General features: G+C 47.1%; 1 protein-coding gene across 1 annotated transcript in view; it reads left to right on the top strand.

The window, feature by feature from the left end:
* Positions 1-19190, top strand: part of PLEKHG4 (pleckstrin homology and RhoGEF domain containing G4) — a 62307-nt gene extending 43117 nt beyond the window's left edge. The window contains exons 9-14 of the mRNA XM_030512671.1: positions 2066-2164; positions 3212-3360; positions 16256-16394; positions 18019-18141; positions 18672-18863; positions 19119-19190. Of these exons, the coding sequence (XP_030368531.1) occupies positions 2066-2164; positions 3212-3360; positions 16256-16394; positions 18019-18141; positions 18672-18863; positions 19119-19190 (774 nt within the window). The remainder of the gene's footprint in view (positions 1-2065; positions 2165-3211; positions 3361-16255; positions 16395-18018; positions 18142-18671; positions 18864-19118) is intronic.
* The last annotated feature ends 94 nt before the right edge of the window (positions 19191-19284 follow it).

Raw genomic sequence — 19284 nt, 5'->3', positions numbered from 1 at the left:
TTCCTCTTTGAGAGCTAGCTGTGTGAGGTAAGGAAACAAAAAGCTTTCCCATGCAGATTCTATTCCCCATGCAGTGAGTCTTAGGAGCAAGGTAATAGAGTAGGAGGCAGTACCAGCAGTACGTTCCTTCTCCCTATTGTTCGGCTGCTTTGAGTATTCCTCGGTACCATGATCCTGTTTGACCTTTGTGCTCTTCCCCGGGAGAGTAGTGGATCAAGATACCTACAGTGGACCATGACCTGGTGTGGATTAGAGACAGCCCAGAGTGCAGGGAGGCTGACCACTCCCTGGAAATGTTTGAGCTGGCCCAGGTTAAGCCTCAGTGAGAGAAGGGCTGAAACCGCAGCACTCAGATGCAGTTTCTAAAGATGGCACCCCAGCAAAGGGTGCTGCAGCCACCAGTGCAGTGCACACTGATGAGCTGTGGCAGGACTGGAGGCGTTACTGGCCATGCAGCACAGTATGTGCAGACTGCCAGGAGTCTGCAAAAGTAGCATTTGTGGCACCAATCTCTGTACACTCATGCTATGGACGGCGTGTAAGTCCCATGGATCATGTGCTTGCTGAATCTTTCAAAGCTGTATTGAAAGATACTTGGCATGCTGAGAATAGACAGGATTAAGTCTCTGTAAATATGCACACAAATTGGCTGTCTTCACGTATAGTTTGACTTGCTCATCCTGGTGGGTGGCAGACCCATACCTCTGCTCCCAAAAGGCTCAGTGGTCTTTTGGCTCTGGTCTCACTGCTCCAAGGGCTGTGTAGCATGCTGCAACATCTGAAGCAGGTTAAGAGATCACCGAGAACACGACTGTATCACTGCTGGCAAGCTGCAGGAGTTAAGCTTAGCACATGCAAAGTGTTAACTTACCTTCTCAACTTATTTTAGAACCCATTTTTTAAACTTGCGTCTTAAAGTATTAATAAGAACCTGAGCTGATGCAGTAGAGGTACAGAAGCCTAATCTTGGTGCCTAGGACTGAATTTGAAGTTTATTTGGCAGTGAGGAAGCAGAGAAGCTTTGCAAAAGGTTATGGATTAGTTTTCTGGAAAAAGTTGAGGGAAAAACTTGCAAGGTGAGGTGCTTTGTGCAGAAGGAAGGAGCATGATATCAGACTATTTTGTCTTTGTGTCTTACATTTTAACAGGCAAAATGTTACCAAAGGGAGTTAATGTAGGAATCAGTCTGTATGGGTTGCCTATTTATAGGATGTACTGATGTGATAATGACCCACATGCTCAACCCGTTTAGATCTGCAGCTATGTGGCAAACAGTGTTTATTTCCTGTCTGGGTGATCTCACCTGCATCCTGCCTGCTAATCTGTCACTGCCGGGGCTGTTCCGGCACTCTGGGGAGGAGGGAGTTCAGCTCAGGAAGAGTAAAACAGCTGCTTTTTTGATTTGTTTTGAGCACTGTTGTTTTGGAATAGCTGTTTTCAGTGGCTGGAGAGTGGCATCTGACAAGATTTAGGCTTTATATCACTGACTTCTCTAAAAAGCACTGCCTTGTGAACCCCTGTAAAATGTTTGGAGTGTTTTTTTGTTGTCGTCCCTCCCCCCCACCAATGAGGAGGGATTTCAGATTTTTTAGTAGTTTAAAGTGCTTGATTGTGGAAGCTTTCCAGTTTCCTAGTCTTCCATTTGCATTACTTTTGATATGAAGAGAAATGATTTAAAGCAGAGAAATTCCAAGTACTCGTTCTGTTTTGTTCCTCCAAAATTCATACATAGTGATTCATCTTAGTGGAAAGTTACAAGAAGAATGTGGGTTGTAAGTGGACTGCTTTTTTCTTTTCTCAAAAGTATGACCCATACCAGCCATGAGTATGTAGGTTTCTAATGTCTGCATAGAGGCCTTGCTGGGCACTCTCGCATGTGTAGCGTGGTGCATCTGAAGCCTCTGATGGGCCTCTCTGCTGATATAGAGGGGTATAGTTGAAGCCTTGGGTTAATGTGTTCGATCCTCTCTTGATTTCTGTACTTCTAACCTTCTGCAAGCTGAAAAGACAGCTTTCCTGTCAGCTGTGAGACAATAATCTCTGCCTTGGTCCTTTCGTCTTGTAGAAGCTGGAACACTTGCTACAAGGATGCCAAGGTGCTTGTGCCTTCCTCCAGGGAGCTATTCATAAAGTGGAAACTGGAAAATCGCCAGAAAGAGCTGAGGTAAACATGTCCCTCACTTTGCATTAGAGAGACAGACGGCAGGAGGATGGGTGGCTGCAGAAAAGTTGTAGCTTTGAATTTGCAACCTGTAGTAGCAGTGTTCCAAGTGCTGTGTGTCACTGTGGAGCTGTCAGGACAGCAGGATTAGTAGAAGCTAATCCAAATGAAGTGACAGAGGCTTTGCTGGGTGTAGAAGCTGGTTCTCTGATCCCTCAGCATCACCCAGAAGATCCCTTCAGCTGTACTTGTTGCTGATGGTGCTTGCTCCAGTATCAGAGCACGTTTTTAGCAGCTCCACAGGTCTGAGGCTGGTGTCTCTAGTGCTGAGCAGCTGCTTTGGGCTGTGCCACAGAAGGTTGGCTTGAATGGCCTGGAATAAAGTTAGGTGACAACATAGACAGTGTTCACCAGGCCAGGGCTGTGCTCTGCTTCCATATTTAGGGCCTCCAGAGCAGGAGTTTGGAAGTGGGCAAGAAAAAGAGGGTACAAAGACCAAGCCTGTGTTGTTGCAAACATTGTATTTCCCCACTCTTGGGAAGCTGCTGTAGTCCTGACGTGGTAGGAAATTGCTGCTGGCTCTGCAGTGAGTGTCCCAGTAGTTAAAGCAACAGAGGATGTTACAGTGGCCTCTCTGTGCCTTTGAGTATCATGTGTATATCCACAGACTTTTCACGTGCACCTTGTCCTACAGCCTGAAGCCATGCAGAGCCAGGCTCTAAGGCCAGTAGGAGCCAGCTGTGAGTGGAAAATGAGGCTGGAAAGCTTGTTCTTTCCATTCCCTGCAAATGGAACATGGGCAACGATAGGAGTCGGGTTTCCATCTTAGCCTGGTGGGGAACGTATCGAGAGTATAAGGAATGCTGTTTATCATTTTGGGCTTGGCAGCCTTGACAGAAACAGCTGTGGGAACCAACTTCCCTCTTCCCTTGGGTGGGCCAAGGTGAGATGTGGTTTGTGTGTATTTTGGATTGGGTGCTGGTTTTCGCCTGTTCCATCATTGCCTGTAGGTTGCAGTAACTGCTCATCTTGCTCTTGCCATCCCTGCAGGAGGCAGCTGTGCTGCTGAGGAATTACAGGCAGTTGATGAAGAATGTTCTTGAAGATGCACGGCTGGTCAGGCTGCAGCTGGAGGGGGGAGCACTCCTGGCCAGGCTGAGGAAGGAGGAATCTTGTGTCACCCTCACCCATGACTACAGGTGAGCCCAAGAGTGGGAGAAGAGTTGGAGGTGAGCAAACAGCAGGCTTGAGAGTCTCTGTGAGGTGATCCATCCTTGGTGCAGGTGAGAGAGCAGCTTCGTGTAGCGAGGACTTGTGTAGAAAACAGCAAAGGTGAAAAGTGTATTGATTTTTACTCTTTTCCTGACTTCTTCCCCAGTCTAGAAACTTGTCTGGGTGGTTTCACTTAGATGGTTAAAGCTTTTTTCCAAACCAAATCAAATAAGTTGATTTGGTTTGGAAAAAAGCTTTTTTTTCTCTCTGTAGTGGAGAGAGGGCTGGATATTTTGTGCACCTCTAAAACACAAGTCTTAATTGATGATACCAGTGATAAATGTTTAGGTCCAGGCTATCATTTACCAAGGCCATCCTTGTGCAAGGGGATTTCTAAGGACCTGAACTGTGAGGAATGCTTTCTGGCTGAAGCAAGCTCAGTTCTCCTCACACACTGGTACAGTTTGCACAACTAAATATTCACTGCCCACTTGCAGAATTGGTATGAGAAGCAGGGCCTGATAGAGACCAGCTGTTTGAAATCCCCAGGGCATTGCACAACTCCTATTTGTACTGTTAAAGCACCTGAAGCCTATCAGTGTGTGAAGGCTTCTGTGCTATGTGCTGCGCAAACAGCAAGGCAGTAAGACAGACAGCCCTTGCACCCAGGAGCTTCCAGCATGAATGTGAGAGAGATGCTGGCATGTGGATGCAGATTAGGGCTCAGTGGGTGGCAAGGCAGCCTTGCTCTGGTTCATCTCTCTGTTGCCATTGCAAGCTGGGAGGTTTTAAGAGAGAGAGTGGAAAGCTAACAAATGCTAACAAAATAGCTTAGAGAGTATTTCACGCGAAGGAAGAACAACATTTCTATTTGAAAAGTCAGCAAGTGGATGACAGTGCGAGTTACTACGCCCCACCAGGAGACTGGGGTCAGTGCTGAGTGAGAGGGGAGCCTGGGGACAGGCCCTGTAACTGTTTCTTCTCCCGGCTTGCTGTGAGTCCTGTCAGCAGCTCTGGCAGTTTGATTTTAAGCTAAGCCTGTGTTCTTGTGCAGAGAAATGATCAACTTTGAAACCTGATCTGACAGAGCCCCTAAGGATAATTTACTGCTTGGATTAGCTTAGCAAGGGCAGGGGTGGGGGATACACATAATTCTCTGATTGCAGTGTGTGAGTCTATGCTGAGGCTTTATAACATGTTCTCTCTTTAATTTGGGTTACATTTGTTGCCTGCCGGTATGAATGGAAAGCATATGCTATGGGTCCTCCAGTTTGGGGAGTGTAAATGAAGATAGTGGGAGAGAGGCCTCTTCTAGCCTGTGAAGTAGTTGCAGGAACTAAAATCCTTGCAGTATTTTAACGGAGGAAGTGCCTGCTTGTCATGTAACTTGGGTCAGAGGACTAAAGTCCACTCTTCTTTGTTCCAGGATCCTTTCAAATGGGAAAAAACCCCTACCACTTGGCCAGAGAACTCTGCATAAGGTGCTTTTGGGTTTAGATTCTCTATGGCTCTGCACTTGCTCCTTCTTTCCAAACTGGTGTGCACATATTAAAGGTTCTGAGCTCTGCTCATGCTGTAAAGGCTCCGATGGTTATGATTTTCAGAGGCTTCTTTAACAGAAAGGATCAAAGCAGGGTAGGGACAAAATATTGTAGTTGGCTTACTAAGCTAGTGTGGAGTGGCCCTTGATGTATGTGTATCCAGTATTAGATTTCTGATCAGTGACGTGTCAAAATGGAGCAGGACTGGTTGTGTCTGTGCTCTCAGCAGGGCCTGTTGTACTGTGCTGGATTCCACATCTGTTCCCCTAACACCTGAAATCACATTATTTACAAAAGCAAGTCAAATGGCTTTACCTTTCTGAGCCACCTTTTGGGTTCTTGTGTTAATCACGCATCACATTGGCTTAGTTTCTCCTTTTCTCTTGTGGCGCAAAAGCCTGATCAAGCAGTCATGACTGCCAAGACTTCTTAGTCAGAAGCTGAGGCCAGCTGTGAACAGTATCTGTCCAAATGTGCAAAAATTGTGTACAAACAGAGGAGGAGAGCAGTTTTCTGGACTCTTAGCTCCACTTAATTAAAATATGCCAATCAAAAGTGCAGAGCTAAAAGTATTAACTGTGATTTTTCCTAAGAGGCATAAAAAAGACAAGCCCAGCTGCACCATCACCTTGGGATTAAACAAGCAAGAGATTGACTTGCTTCTTTTTTGCAGGGGATATGTTTTGCCAGCTCTGACAGCTGACTTTCTTGCTAGTTTGTGGCTTCATGTGGCAAAAAGAATAGCAGGAGGTAGTAAGAACAGAGATGGGCGAACCTGTCTGAAAAGGCCTAACTGCAGGTTAGGGAGCGTATGCCAAAATAGGCCAGGAAGTAGGCTTGTGGTCTGTGCAGGTAGATGGTATCTGCCAAACAGCTTTTGGGAGCACACAGCAAACAAAACTTGCTTTAGTCTTTCTTTAGTCATGGAACTCTTCTCTTGAGGTTGGTTTTGGCACATTTCCCTGCTTGGCCCTCCTGGAGAGCTGAGATGCCCTTTGGAGTGACACAGAGCAGTGGGATCTCAGTGCTGCTCAGGTCTGACCTGGGCTTTGCAAGGGTGAGCTAAGCCAGTGACACAGCTCCTTTCCTGCAGAAATTGAACTCATCCCGTTGGAGATGGGCTCATGCAGGAGAGATGCATTGTGGTTCATCCACATGTTTCTGACAGATGCTTTAAGAGCCTCTAGGAGTCATTCCTGGATGGTCCCAGCCTGAGAGATGCTGTAGCGCCACAGCAGCATCTCTGACCAGTAACTACTCACTCGGTTCCCAGTGTGAGCTGACCAGGAGTCTCCATGCTCCTTTCTCCACCAAGTACCACTGTAAAAGATAGCCCTGCCCATCCTGCTTATCCACAAAGGGAAAGAAAGACTTCTCCAAGCAGTCTTTCTGTATCTCTGCCTTTTCCTGGCTTGGAAAGGAGGAGCTACATTACAGAATACACATCCTGCAGGCAGCCCACCTCAGGGAGCTGGCTGAGGAGATGTGGTGTGCTCGGCTGGTTCCACACTGCTCGCCCACCTCCAGGAAGACCTGGCTGAATTTGACCTACAGTTGGCCTGGGTGTGGTACTGGTGAGCCAGTATCTTTGTGGCACCTCTTCCAGTGCTGTAATGATAGCTTTAGCACAGCCTGGCCACCCAGAGGTGCTGGAGGACTACTGAAGGTGGCAATGCCACTGATCTATTGTGGTGGAGCTGGCTGGCTTCAGAGCCACCACATCTGTCTTCACACCAACTGCTGCGCTGGAGGCTTGGTGCTTCTCCAGGTCTGTTAGCTGAAAGCTTCCAGGTTTTGCTCTCCCAGTCTTCCTGGGGATTGAAATGCAGAGCTATTAGCCTAGCTGAAGTTCCTCTAGGTAAGTGTGGACAAATGCCACAGAGACATCCATCACTTTAATGCTATTAATACTTATTTTTGCACTTCTGGACAGGAAATTTTTAGTAAACACAGTCTTTTTAATTAGTTACATAGAATTGGCTAGCAGGTGTATCCTTGGTGTCAGGATATCTAGCGTATTGATCAACTAACATGTGGCTTGCAGGCGACTCACTAAGTCAGTGCTGGAAAGTGAATTAATGCATTGCTTATTTTGTGGTGGAATTTGAAGGCTTCTCCAGGCTTATGATAGATGTGTCAGAGGAGCTGCCAGAAGTCAGGCAGCAGCAGTGGGAGCTCTTGCTAAAGTGGGGCTGGGCAGCCAGGCAGGGAGACTTTTAACCTGATCTTTAGCCAGACATTTTCCACTGTTGTTCTCATTATTGCTGCTCTTCCAGCATAGCCAAGAGCTGGGAACACTTGCTTAGACAAAGTGTCCAGTGATGCCTTTTGTCCTGTGGATATGCAGTTGAGTCAGAAGTGGAACAAAGAAGGTCCAAACATCTTTTATGAATATAAAGGTGCCTTATACTAGTTGAACCAGAATACACCTGGTGTGTGCCTGCCTCCACCAGCAAACCTGCCTTCTCAGTGTGGCACGGGAGTGGGATTGCATCATGCTCTGCATGATGTCCATAGAAACATGGAATCACAGAGTGGTTTGGGTTGGAAGGGACCTTAAAGCTCATCCATTTCCAACCCCCTGCCATGGGCAGGGACACCTTCCACTAGAGCAGGTTGCTCCAAGCCCCGTCCAAGCTGGCCTTGAACACTGCCAGGGATGGGGCAGCCACAGCTTCTCTGGGCAACCTGTGCCAGGGCCTCAGCACCCTCACAGGGAAGAACTTCTCAAGATCTCATCTCAGTCTCCCCTCTCTCAGGTTAAAGCCATTCCCCCTTGTCCTGTCCCTAGAGGCCCTTGTCCAAAGCCCCTCTCCAGGTTTCTTGTAGCCCCTTTAGGTACTGAAGCTGCTCTAAGATCTCCCAGAGCCTTCTCTTCTCCAGGCTGAACAAGCCCAGCTCTCTCAGCCTGTCTCCAGGCAGAGCTGCTCCAGCCCTTGCAGCATCTCCATGGCCTCCTCTGAACTCGTTCCAACAGCTCCACGTCCCTCTTGTGTTGTTGTCTCAGAGCTGGACGCAGGACTGTGGGGGGGGGTCTCATGAAAGCAGAATAGAGAGGGAGAATCTCCCCTTGATGACGCAGCCCAGGACACAGTTGGTTTCTGGGCTGCAGGTGCACACTGCTGGGTCATGTTGAGCTTGTTACCAATCAACACCTGCCTTAGTGGTCAAGACAGCCACAATACGAGGTATGAGAGCTGGAAGAAAGAGAAAAACCTCAGATGGTGAAGGAATGACCAGGCTCTGTGCAGCAGAGTGCTGGGTGCCGGGCTCTGTGCAGCATGGAACCAGAAAAAGCATAGTCTCATCCCCCCAAGCTCCTCATCTGAAAAGAATTTGTGCTTGCGAGCTGTGAATAAGCAGCTTATAAATAGATGGAGGAGTGAATTCTCCTTTTGTTTGCAGAAGGCAGTAGAGTTCGCCTCTGTACTTGGAGGGCGGAGAGGCCAGAGCCAAGAGCTGGTTTTGTGAGCTGGCTATTTTTAGTGTGGCTTGGTGATCTGGTTGGAAGCTCTGGGTGGGGACCTCAGCCGAGCAGAGGTAATGGGCAGTGTGGAGCTGACTTCCTGAGCAGCAGTTGCCAGGTTCCTGATGCTGGACCTGAGTCAATTGCAGCAACAAAGAGGGTGATCTTACAGTTAACAGCTTCCACGTGCGGTATTGAGGCACTGCTTGAAGCTGTGGCCAGTTGATGATGCAGTGGGCTATAGCTGTGTGGTGCTGTAAGAGCTTGTGTTTGTGGGTCTTCAACAAGACTCCCATTAGTAGCATCTCCAGGGATGCTCCAAGGCAGGCACATGCCCCCCTGTGGTGTCCAAGCTTCTCTCGCTGGACGTAAACTTGGGTAATGCACAGGCTCTTAGGGGCTGCAGGAGAGCCTGTTAGGGGACTGCACAAGCACCATCTGAAGCTCAGTCTGTCTGGGGTAGAGGTGGAGAGACTAATCTGATCATCCAGGGGGTGAGGGTAGAGGGGAGACAGGGGTCTGGTGTGTAAGTCCCAGTTTGGAGGGACTGGAATGGCTGGCCTTCTTGGTTTAGAAGGTAAATCATAGAATGATTGAATCAACCAGGTTGAAAAAGATCTTTAAGATCATCAAGTCCAACTGTTACCCCAAGCTGATAGCTGCTGCCATGTGCTGGTGGTCATGCCCAGGCAACATACACCGGGAAGTCCTTCCTGATGGTAGTTTTGTCTCCTACCATTGCCTTTCTGCATTACAGATGTGTTTGTTGCAATACTGTGACCTGTTTGATGGTTGCTCCTCTGTGTTTGTATGTTCTTCAAAGGAAGGCAATGCTTGCATCCCTCTCATTGATGCCGTTTTCCTGGTTTGCTTAACTGGTGCTTGTTCGTCTTCCTGCCTCTGTGGGAGGTTTGGGAATCTCTCTTGCTCCCACTTGCCATAGTGCACACTCCTGACATAGTCTGTGAGAGGCATCTTTCATTGGAAGATGTCCTTTGTGTGTTTCTCCAGTGGCCCTAATCCTAAAACCTTCATCTCTTGGATAGGACAAGCTCTTGGTACACCTTGAAGTGGGGCGAAACCCCGCGCTTAAATCTTGGCCTCACAGATGGGCAGCTTCCTGCCAGGAGATGCCTCTGGGCTGTTGCTGGCGACACAGAAGATGCTGACAAACATTAACGCTTTAGCCTTCAGCAGTGGCAGTGCTCTTCCGTGGGCTCATTTGTTTGTGTGGAGTGGAGGGAGGAGCACAGGGCGACACTTCTATCCAAACACATACCCTGCTGCTTGGTATTCATTTTCCTTACAGTCTAATCTGTTCCCTTTGTGGCGTGGTGGTTTTAGCCTGGTAAAAAGCACTTACACTCACATTAAACAAACCTCGTTGCTCTGTGCATAGAGGAGCATTGGAGCCGTTGTTGTTCCAAGCGGATGAAGGGCTGTGTGGAGCCAGTCATCGCACTTGCAGAGAGGTAAAAGATTGCAGAGTTCTGGCTACGTAAGTTTTAATTGTTCTTTTAGGCTTTTCATGAGCTGATCCCCCTCAGCTCCATTTCTGCTATCTGTTTGCTGCTGTCTTTTGTCCTAAATCTTCCTGGATTCAGTGGGAATTTACCCAGAAGGCTCTGGTTTGGCTTGTTCTTGTTTGCAATGTTTGTCATGCCAACAGGGCATTAGGTAATTAATGGCACACTGTTTTTTATCTGTTTAAAAATATTATGGAAAAAATTGCAAAAAGTTTCCAGCATATTATGTTAACTGAACCTCCTGAAGTTCCTGGCTCAGCCCAGACCATCCCATGAGCACTGAGTTTTATACAGTTATGTTGGGGTGGATGTTTCTGTCACAGGGGTAGTTAATGTCAGAGTCACTGCTATTATGTGTATCATAAACACAGGGAGTGTGCAAAAGGAGGGTGGATTGGGGAAATAGATGTGTGGCTTTAAATGACAATGGGGGTGTATTTGAGCAGGGCATCTTGAAACCCTGGTGGTCCTGACTCTGGGAATGCAGCTGTTAGACTAGGGAAGTCCACCTAGATAACAAATATAAGCGTAAATAGAGATGAGGAGGAGGTTTGGAGGTAGAAGCTGTTTGCAGAGGGTTGAAAACTACAGCTTGGTGTTCCCAGAATGGTGTTTCCACATCCTATCTCAGGCCCCACTGCAGGGTGAGCTTTTCCCATATGTAGGCTACTTGTTAGTTTGGGATTTCTTACAGTATTTTTTGTTTTCCAGTCAGTTTTATGGATCTTACTGGGATTTAAAACCAACCAGAGTCTGAACACAGTTTTATTGTAACTGAATTCAGGCCAGGCTGGGGCTTGCAATCAAAGGTCGCAGCTTGGGATCGCGCTTGGATGCTTGTTTAACTGCAAGCATCAATCCCTTTGCTTTTAAAGGGACCTGATAGTATGTTTCTGCTAGAAACATGTTCAAATGATCTGTGCTCCAGAAGAGCAATCATGGTCTGTGGTGTGTTGGATTAATTGGATGGATTGTTCCCAGTGCACATGCTCGTCAGATAACCTGGTGAGGAGGGATTCAGGCAGGGCTGTGGTCTCAGCTAGATCCCATGGTCCCATCGTGAATGGCAGGAATCCCACAGGCAAACCCAAACTTGGTGTTTGACTCCTAGGCCTTTCGAAGGGCATTTCAGGGTTCTAAAAAACTGCACCAGTTGCTCAAATACGTTTATTAGGTAATTAAAACCACCGTGGCTATTTGTGTGCTGCAAAGAATAACTACAGTTTATTTAGCAATAGCTGCATTAGCTTCCTCATGGCCAGGTTGGATTCTAGTCTCAGCTGCATGTGAAGTTTTGAGCTTGAAGAACAGGAGTGTGCATTTGAGGTTGACTTCCTTTAATGGGACTATTACAAGTATGGCAGTTATGTAGGTTGCTACCAACATGCATTAATGGCAATAATTGCATTTCTCTTCTTGCAAAACAGCCCTCAGGCACACAGGACTTTCCCTGCAGAGCTGGGAGGATTTCTTCCTGGAGCATTGCTCAGGGTGTTTTAGTGATTGTGTAGCCATGACGTCAGCACAGATTATCATAGAATCACAGAAGGTTTGGGTTGGAAGGGACTGTAAAGCCCATCCCAGTTCCATCCCCCTGCCACAGGACACCTTCCACTAGACCAGGTTGCTCCAAGCCCCATTCAGCCTGGACTTGAACACTGCCAGAGAAGACACTTTGATTTCCATTTGTGTCCTTAGATTAAGCCATTCTTCAAATCTCTTACTTGTCAGATCCTATTCATTTTCTCCGTGTGCTCTAGTTGCATCTCACTGCTGTTGGCAGGCACAGGTCATGCAGCACGTGCTCTTGCAAGCTGGCTGGATGCCTCTTCTGTAGCCATCTATTTTCAAAAACAAATCAGGTATTTTGCTTTGAAAACTAAAGTGTAACTCTCCAAGACTAGCTTTTTTTGGAGGATGGATTCAGCCAGAAATGGTCTTTCTAAAGTATAGGTTTAAAATTACCCTGCCATTATAGAAGAGCTTGGCACTTCTCCAGAAAACTGAAGATGTTTGGAACCTTTTCCACTTAAACGATAATTGCCCAATGAAAACAGGATTTGGGGAAACATAAACTGACATCAAGCTACTCCTTTTTTTGCTATAAATTATATTGACTCTGCACTATTGCAGAGTTACTTTGGATGATTTGACTGTGGAAGAATGTAGCGAAAGACTCATTACCACACTCACATGTGCAGGGGAACTGCAATGCATCCAAACACATCTAAGCTTAGACAAGACTTTCCACTGACTTCAAACAACTCTTTTCTTCCACAGACTTGTGCAGGCCACTATTAAAATCTCTTTAAGGTTCTTAACAACCAGGTGCTTCCCTTTGTGTGGCAGGATGGAAGCAGTTTTTGCTTCTTCAACCAAATTTTCAGTATTTGGTTTGTTTCCTCCAAGCTGTCTCAAAGATAATGAAGGGAAATAAATGAAAAACTCTGAAGTGACTCTGAAGAAGAAACAGTTCTCGATTCCCGTGCAACTCCCTGTTGCAAGATATTGTTGAGTTTACTAGTACACTGAAATGATTTAGGAAGAAGGTTTTTAAGATATGCATGGGTGTATATAAATAGGTAAACAGCTGTACAGAGATTTGGGAGAACATGCTTAATGCCCAGTGAGCACTGGAAGCGCCCAAGTGAATTGGAAAAACAAACTTTCCCATGGACTGTGAGTAGTTTCTTTGTTTGGCTCAGTTTGCCTACCTACTTTGTACTACAGGGCGGAAGGGCCCATATTTTCCTCTGCATAAGAGGGTAAAAGATGGATGTTAGTGAGTGAGGCTGTCGGGCTGGTAAAAGTGAACTGTCAGGAGCTGACAGCGTATGAATGGAGTTACCTTGGAGATGCAACAGAAGACCAACAACTAGACGCTGAGGTTTTTAATGAATGCCTGCCAAGCAAGGCAGAACGTGTGAAAACAGTGTGTCTGGACCTTGAAACAAAGAACTGGGATGCTGGAGGAACTCGGTGGAGGAGAAAGAGGAGGAGGAGAGATGGTGTAAGGCCACACCTGAAGTTCCTCTGGTGCTGAGCCTTGAGGAGCTGTTTGGAAACAGTTTTCCTATGGGCAGCCTGCGTGTGGTCACTCAGCAAGCCATGGACAGGACGAAGGGAAGGGGCAGCTGTAGGGTGTTGGATTGTGCCCTGCTAAGTGTATCAATAGCCTGCTTCAAGCATTCATGGAAAACAAAATGACTTAAATAGCAAGAGTAGGGCATTTTGGATGATATACCCTCAACAGCCCAACTTCCAGATAAAACAAGACCTAACTTCCAGTCCTCTGAACTGAATTCTCTGTCCAGTCCCTGTTTATAATGTAAACTCCCAAATGCATCCTCGACTGTCTCTAGATCAGTTTGAGACACCTGTGGCTCAGTCAAGCAAACGTTTTCCATGTGTGCATTCAGTACCAGGGTGTCACTTTGAGTGCCATTGAATTAGCTGAGATAGGGGAAGATGACTAAGTACCTAGAGTGGTTTGCTGGTCGTCAGGCCAGTGCTGGGCTGAAGTGTGCTCCAACAGGCTTGTCTTGTCACAGAATCATAGAATGGTTTGGGTTGGAAGAGACCTTCAAAGGTCACCTAGTCCAACCCTGCTGCAATGAGCAGGGGCACCTTCATGTAGATCAGGTTGCCCAGAACCACATCCAGCCTGGTCCTGAATATCTCCAGGAATGGTGCATCCACCACAATGTCCAGAGTGACACAGTGAATTCACCTCTGCACAGTGAGTTTGTGATAGGCCTATTTCTAAGAAAATACTTAAAACGTGGTTTGTAATTGCTTCCTACCCCTCTGCCTTGAGGAGGGTGATTTTTATTCCCCATAGCTGCAGTGTTTTCTTCAGGAAAGCCTGTTTTGTGATGCTGGGAAATGTGCTGTCTCTTACATGGGAAGCTGTAGGATTTACAGCTTTGCAGCCCAGGCTGTGATTGATTCCTGTCAAGGAAAACTGCTCAAATCTGAGACAAGTGGGGGCCTGTTTCCTCCTTCAGGCATGGAAAGGAGTGGAGTGGGACTTTCTGGCTGCCTCTCCAGTGTCAGATCATACTCTGTGCTAGGTCAGCCAATGCAGGAGCTGGAACGTGTGTTTTGAGTTTCTACTCCATAAGGTTATCATCTTGTGATACCTTGTTAAGCATTGAAACCACGCATGCTGTCTTTATCATGGGTTTGGGTGGACATAAGGACTTTCATTACAGAAAGGTCTGGCAGGTCAGTCTAGCTTGTTGATGTGATGCTATTCCTTTGATAGCAGTCACCAAAGTGATTTCCATGAAAGCTCAGAGAAAGGTTGGAAAATATTTTGCCTCACGACAGGATAATTGCAGATGTTTGCGTGTAACAGCCTGCAGAGTTACAGGTGCTTGCTTGTCTGTGCCAGTGGGAGGAGGAGGGTTTGCTGTATCTATGTACTTTCCTGCACGGATGAGAGCATTCATGCCAGCAGGGACTTCAGACTCAGGGGAGTACCACCGAAGGGTGTCTGCCTGTCTGGCCATCACCGTGCTGGAGCCTCATGCAGAAACTAGGACCTGACAGCTATGCTCTGCGGCACAAAAGCCACCAGCAGGAATGTTGTTGCCAAATACAACTTCCAGCCATCTTCCCAACTGTTTCTCATTAGCTGTCTTAGCTGTGTCACTGCTGCTGATGGGAACTGGCCTGCACAACCTGCACTGGAAACACACTCCCAGCGCTTAGCCTGGCCAGTGGTCGTGGCTCTGCTGCTGGAAGTTCTTGGGTTGGATCTGGGTCTGTCCCTAGGAAAGGATTACAAAACAGAAGGCTCCTATCAGCACTGTTTGTTTACGAGGGTTTTGGGAAATGGGAGCAGCGTTACAGCTAGGATCTTTCCACTAAAGCTTGCGGATTCTCTGTAGAGAACCTGTCTCCTCTGCACTGCAGTAGCACTGATCGTAGTCCAGAAACAGTTTGGGTTATTTTGGCTGCTCTTTGAAGAAATTCATTCAGTCTAATGGCATTTTGAAGAGGAAAAACAAAAGTGTCTAAAAGCCTGAGTTTTGAGAAATTGGCTGTTGTGCACCGGGTGGAATTCTGAATGGAAAAATCCTGTGGTTTTCTGCTATGCAGAGCTAGTTGTCCAGACCCTTTGCACTGCCTCATGTTAGTTAAGTACTATCTAAAAAGTACAGGATGGTTGCCCCTAAATGCTTGTTTTCAATTGGATTTTGTAGGTTCAAGGTTGCCCAAGACACAAATAAACATGTATGCTGAATTGCTTGTATTAATTTCCATTAGCAAAGTTTTCAGAGTTTTATTAGCTCCCTATTTCACAAGTGCTTTGGATAAGTTGAATAACATAATAAAAAGACCATGGTCTCATAAGCCGGAAGGTTGTAAGAACAATTGCAAAATGAAAGCTGGCCTAGGATGAGTTCAGGAGATGCTCAGGCTGCTGGGCATGCCGGTATAAAGCACAGCTGAAGGAGGCTGTAGGACTTTGTGGTAGGTGTCTGTTGAGTCCATACTTGTAAAAGGAAGGGAAATCTAGAAGCAGAAGAAATAGAGAAAGAAAGAAGAAGCTTGAATGCTATTCTGTCCTGGATCCTGTCTATAGTTCACCTGAGCTTGTGCTGGAGAGATGTTGCACACAGCTGGACGATAGTAAGATGATGGATATTAGTAAGTTCCTTGGCTCCAGCACTCAAGGGCCCTGGGCTCCAGCCTGAACCCCTCCATCCCTGCTCTGCACAGGGGATGTTACCTTCTGCTTGTGGCCAGGCCGACTCTGGTGGTGTTGCCTGCAGGGCTTTGGTCAGCACATCTGCCTGTGGAAGACAGGGAGCTCTGTGAATCCTTTCAGCACAACACTGTAAAATTTGATTTCTCTTGGCTTTGGGGTGCTGTACACTGTGGTTTTGTTTGGCTGGTGGAAATTCTGACAGTGAGTGGGGCATCAGGTGCTTCATGTTGTCACTCAGGAGAGATTTGCTCTCTTGTGATTGCTTGTTTACCTACTTAAATTTAATTCAGATGGTGGTTTTGGACACAGAGACTGCCTGACCCCGTGTTTGTGAAAGCCCATTGATGGACTAATCTGTGTTCATGAAAAGCTGAGGATCCCATCTGAAAGTGTGACAAGTACAGTAAATTTTGCAGGGATTCTGGCTGGGAGGAGATGCTCTTGTCCTTCCTGCCAGGTTGTCTGCATTGGGATCAGGGTGGTTAATCCCAGGAATGTGCAGGGAACAGCATTATCCTCTCCTGTTCTCCACATGGAGATGGCCACTGCGGGTCCCAGGGCGAGAATGACTGAAGTGCTGAGGGAAGGACCTAATGTGGAACCCCTGACCAGACTTGTGTCCCCTTCCAGAGATGCTCTTGATGCTGCCAGCATGCTTTATAACCGAGTTGATGAGGGCGTTCACCGGCTAGTGATGCTGTCAAACAAACGCATCCAGGAACTGGAGCTGGTGATAGAGTTCAAGAAAGTGGAAGAGTGTTTTAAGGAGGTAAGACCTGTCTATCAGTTCTGGTGACTGCCTGCTGCCACCCTCTGACTGTGTGTTCCACAGCAGGTATTGGGCCTGTTGATCTCCTGTGTGAAGGTGTAAAATGAAGCCTGTAGGCCATGAAAAAGAACAACTGATGGTGGAGTTGCACAGTCTCCTTTACTGAAACTCTTCAACAAGGAGAAATTTTATGTCTCACTCCCCTGTGTATGTCAGGGGTTGTGTGCTGTCTGTCACCGTAGGAACCTGCATCCAACATCAGTACTAGGACCAGTTTCACCATTGCTCTTCCAGGATTCTGGACTCTTCTCCACTGAAGAGAACTGGATTTGCAAAGGAGGCTGTAGCTTACCTGTTGTTTTCACAGGCCAAGGTGGATCCAAGAGATTTAATGACCTCCCATTAGGAGGTAGACACTTGGACGCCATGCACTATGTGTTCAGGACAAGAGGTGTGATGCAAGAACCTAGTAAAGACTTGCTTAAGCACCCAAGTTCCTAATACCAAACAGAAATGAAAAAAAAGGCACAAAGGCAGGCTCTGCAACCTGTCCCTGCTTTAAGCTGAACTGCTTTTGATGGAATCGAGCAAACCCGACTGCTCCCAGCTTGCTTTGCTTGCAGATCACCAGTGACGGCAGCAGTTGCTCCTGCTTTTAGGCCTGCCTAGGAGCTCTAGGGGCTGTGCCCCTCTTCATATGGGCCACAAGTTGGGAACCTACCCCTGTCTTCTGCTCTTGCCGGTGGACTTGTCCATGGGCATGGACCTCCTCACAGTCCACAAGACTCAGAGTTCATCCTTGATTGTGAGGTTGAGTTGGGATATGGATTCAGATGATAGAGGAAAACAGGATGCATGGGCATTAGGAAACATTTAGTCTGTCCCTTCCTCTAGGTGCAGCTCTGCCTGAGGCGTTGCAGACAAGTTTACTAGCCTGTTTTTAAACCCACAGTTCATGGAGATGCTCTGTTATCCTGCCTGGCTTCCTGTGTCTGCTTTTTTTTTAGGACACTCTTGTTAGTAGGTTCTCTACCCATGTTTGAGGATACAGGCTTAGAGCTGCAGCCATGGCTGGGCTCTGTTGAGGCACCTGCAGTTACTGAACAGCTTTGTGGTGAGCTGCCTTCAAAAAACCAGTAGCTGGGAGTCCCAAAGGACCATGGAACACTGCAGAGGGGGATCGCCATCAATATACTCACACTGATATAGTTCCTGTCCTGCCAGTCAAAGAAGGGAAGTGAAGTAGGAAACCTGGCAGCGGGGAGATTTTGTCCCACTTGGGGGTGACAATAAGAGGAATATCAGGCCAGCCTGCAGGTTGCAGGGCTTGCATTAGGTCGTGGCTCACCCAAAACAGAGCCCAGGCAACTACTTGCCCTGTTTATGCCTAAGGCTAGTGAACAATAGCAGAGTTTTGCTATCACTCAGGAACCTGAAGTGGAAAAACTCCTAGCAGGAGGCTCAGACTGAAATGCCAGGATGGGGGGAGAAGCGTACATGCACATTCTTTCCGGTCATAAAATGACAAGCGTTATGAGAGCAGTTCCTTGCTCTTTCCACATGAAGGCTACCTTGGTGAGTAGCACAGGGTGACTAATAGTGGAGCTTTTCCCTCTTCTCCTAGGTCAGCAGTTGGATCGAGAATGTTGGCAGAAAACGGTTAAAGGAAACAATCAACCTGGATGATTCTTTGGAGGTGCTGCTTCAAGCACAGAAGCAGTTCAGGGAGTTTGATCTTGTTGCCAGTGTAAGTGTTGTTGGATTGGAAAAATATTCTCTTCAGAGACTGAGTTGGGAGCTTTGTGTGTGCTCAGCCAAAGCCATGATGCTAAGGTGGCACTGGCAAAGGGTGCATCACCAAGGTGCGTGTCATTCCTTGCACTGCTTAGCTTCCTTGCTCTCCTGCTGTAGACAAAGCCACCAGCTCAATGCCTTAGTGGATGGAATTTGCCAGTCTTGAGGAAAATAACTACTATGATGGAAGATGGATTTTTTTGTAACTAACTCCCTTGATGTGCTTGTAACACTGCTTTTTCTTTTTGATCCTAATTGACCTGGACATTGCTGCATAGGCCTTTACAAGCTGCTGTGCGGCTACTATAAATCATAAAAGAGGTCAGGACTCCAGAATTCTGCTGTAAACAAGTACAGCCCTGCTCATGTGATTTGAACCTTAAAAACCAGTCTAATTAGCCTTAATTATTAATGACCTTGAAGATTATCTGCTGTCCATGTCGGGTCTCTGTCCTCATACACAAAATCCCATTTTGTGTTCAGGAATATTGCAGAAGGGGGCAGCAAGCACTAAAGAAGATGGATCGGTGGGAAGACTTTTCCTCTGTGGATGTGCATTCCTACAGGGTGAAGCTGCAGACCTACAGAGATCAACTGGAGGAGTTCTGCACTCAACTGGATGAAAACAGGCACCAAATCTGTGAGACAGTCAGGCTCTATGAGTTCTTTGACAAGGTAAGACAATGCATCTGCTGCATGGAAGAGGGTGTAAAAGCCTGCTTGGACTCAGTCCAGAGCTTGGTTGTTTATGAAAGGTGTGAAACTGTGTGTGCGCCGCCAGGGAGCTGGATCTATGACCTGCAAAAGCCCTCTATGCTCATGTGTCTGCAGTGATTATTTTCAAGTCGGGAAATGGAAGAAGGGGTGGGTGTGTATTCAAGAAGGTCCCCATCTGTTCAGAATAGAGGTCTTCTGCTGCCTGTGCTGCAGCTTTTAGGCCCCTCTCATGGCTGCAGTGGACAGAAGGGTCATGGTAGTGCTGGCTCCAGTGACAAAGGCTGAGAGGTTGGCTGCCCGTGTCCAGTCTTGGCCACTGTGCCAGGATAGGCTGCCTGCATTTTGCTCATACTACATCCTTATATGCTGGTCACAGCCT

The sequence above is a fragment of the Strigops habroptila genome, chromosome Z, assembly GCF_004027225.2.
Source record: "Strigops habroptila isolate Jane chromosome Z, bStrHab1.2.pri, whole genome shotgun sequence".
NCBI classification, from domain to species: Eukaryota; Metazoa; Chordata; class Aves; order Psittaciformes; family Psittacidae; genus Strigops; species Strigops habroptila.
The sequence above is the reverse complement of the archived record's forward strand: the minus strand, read 5'-3'. Positions and strand labels throughout refer to the sequence as shown.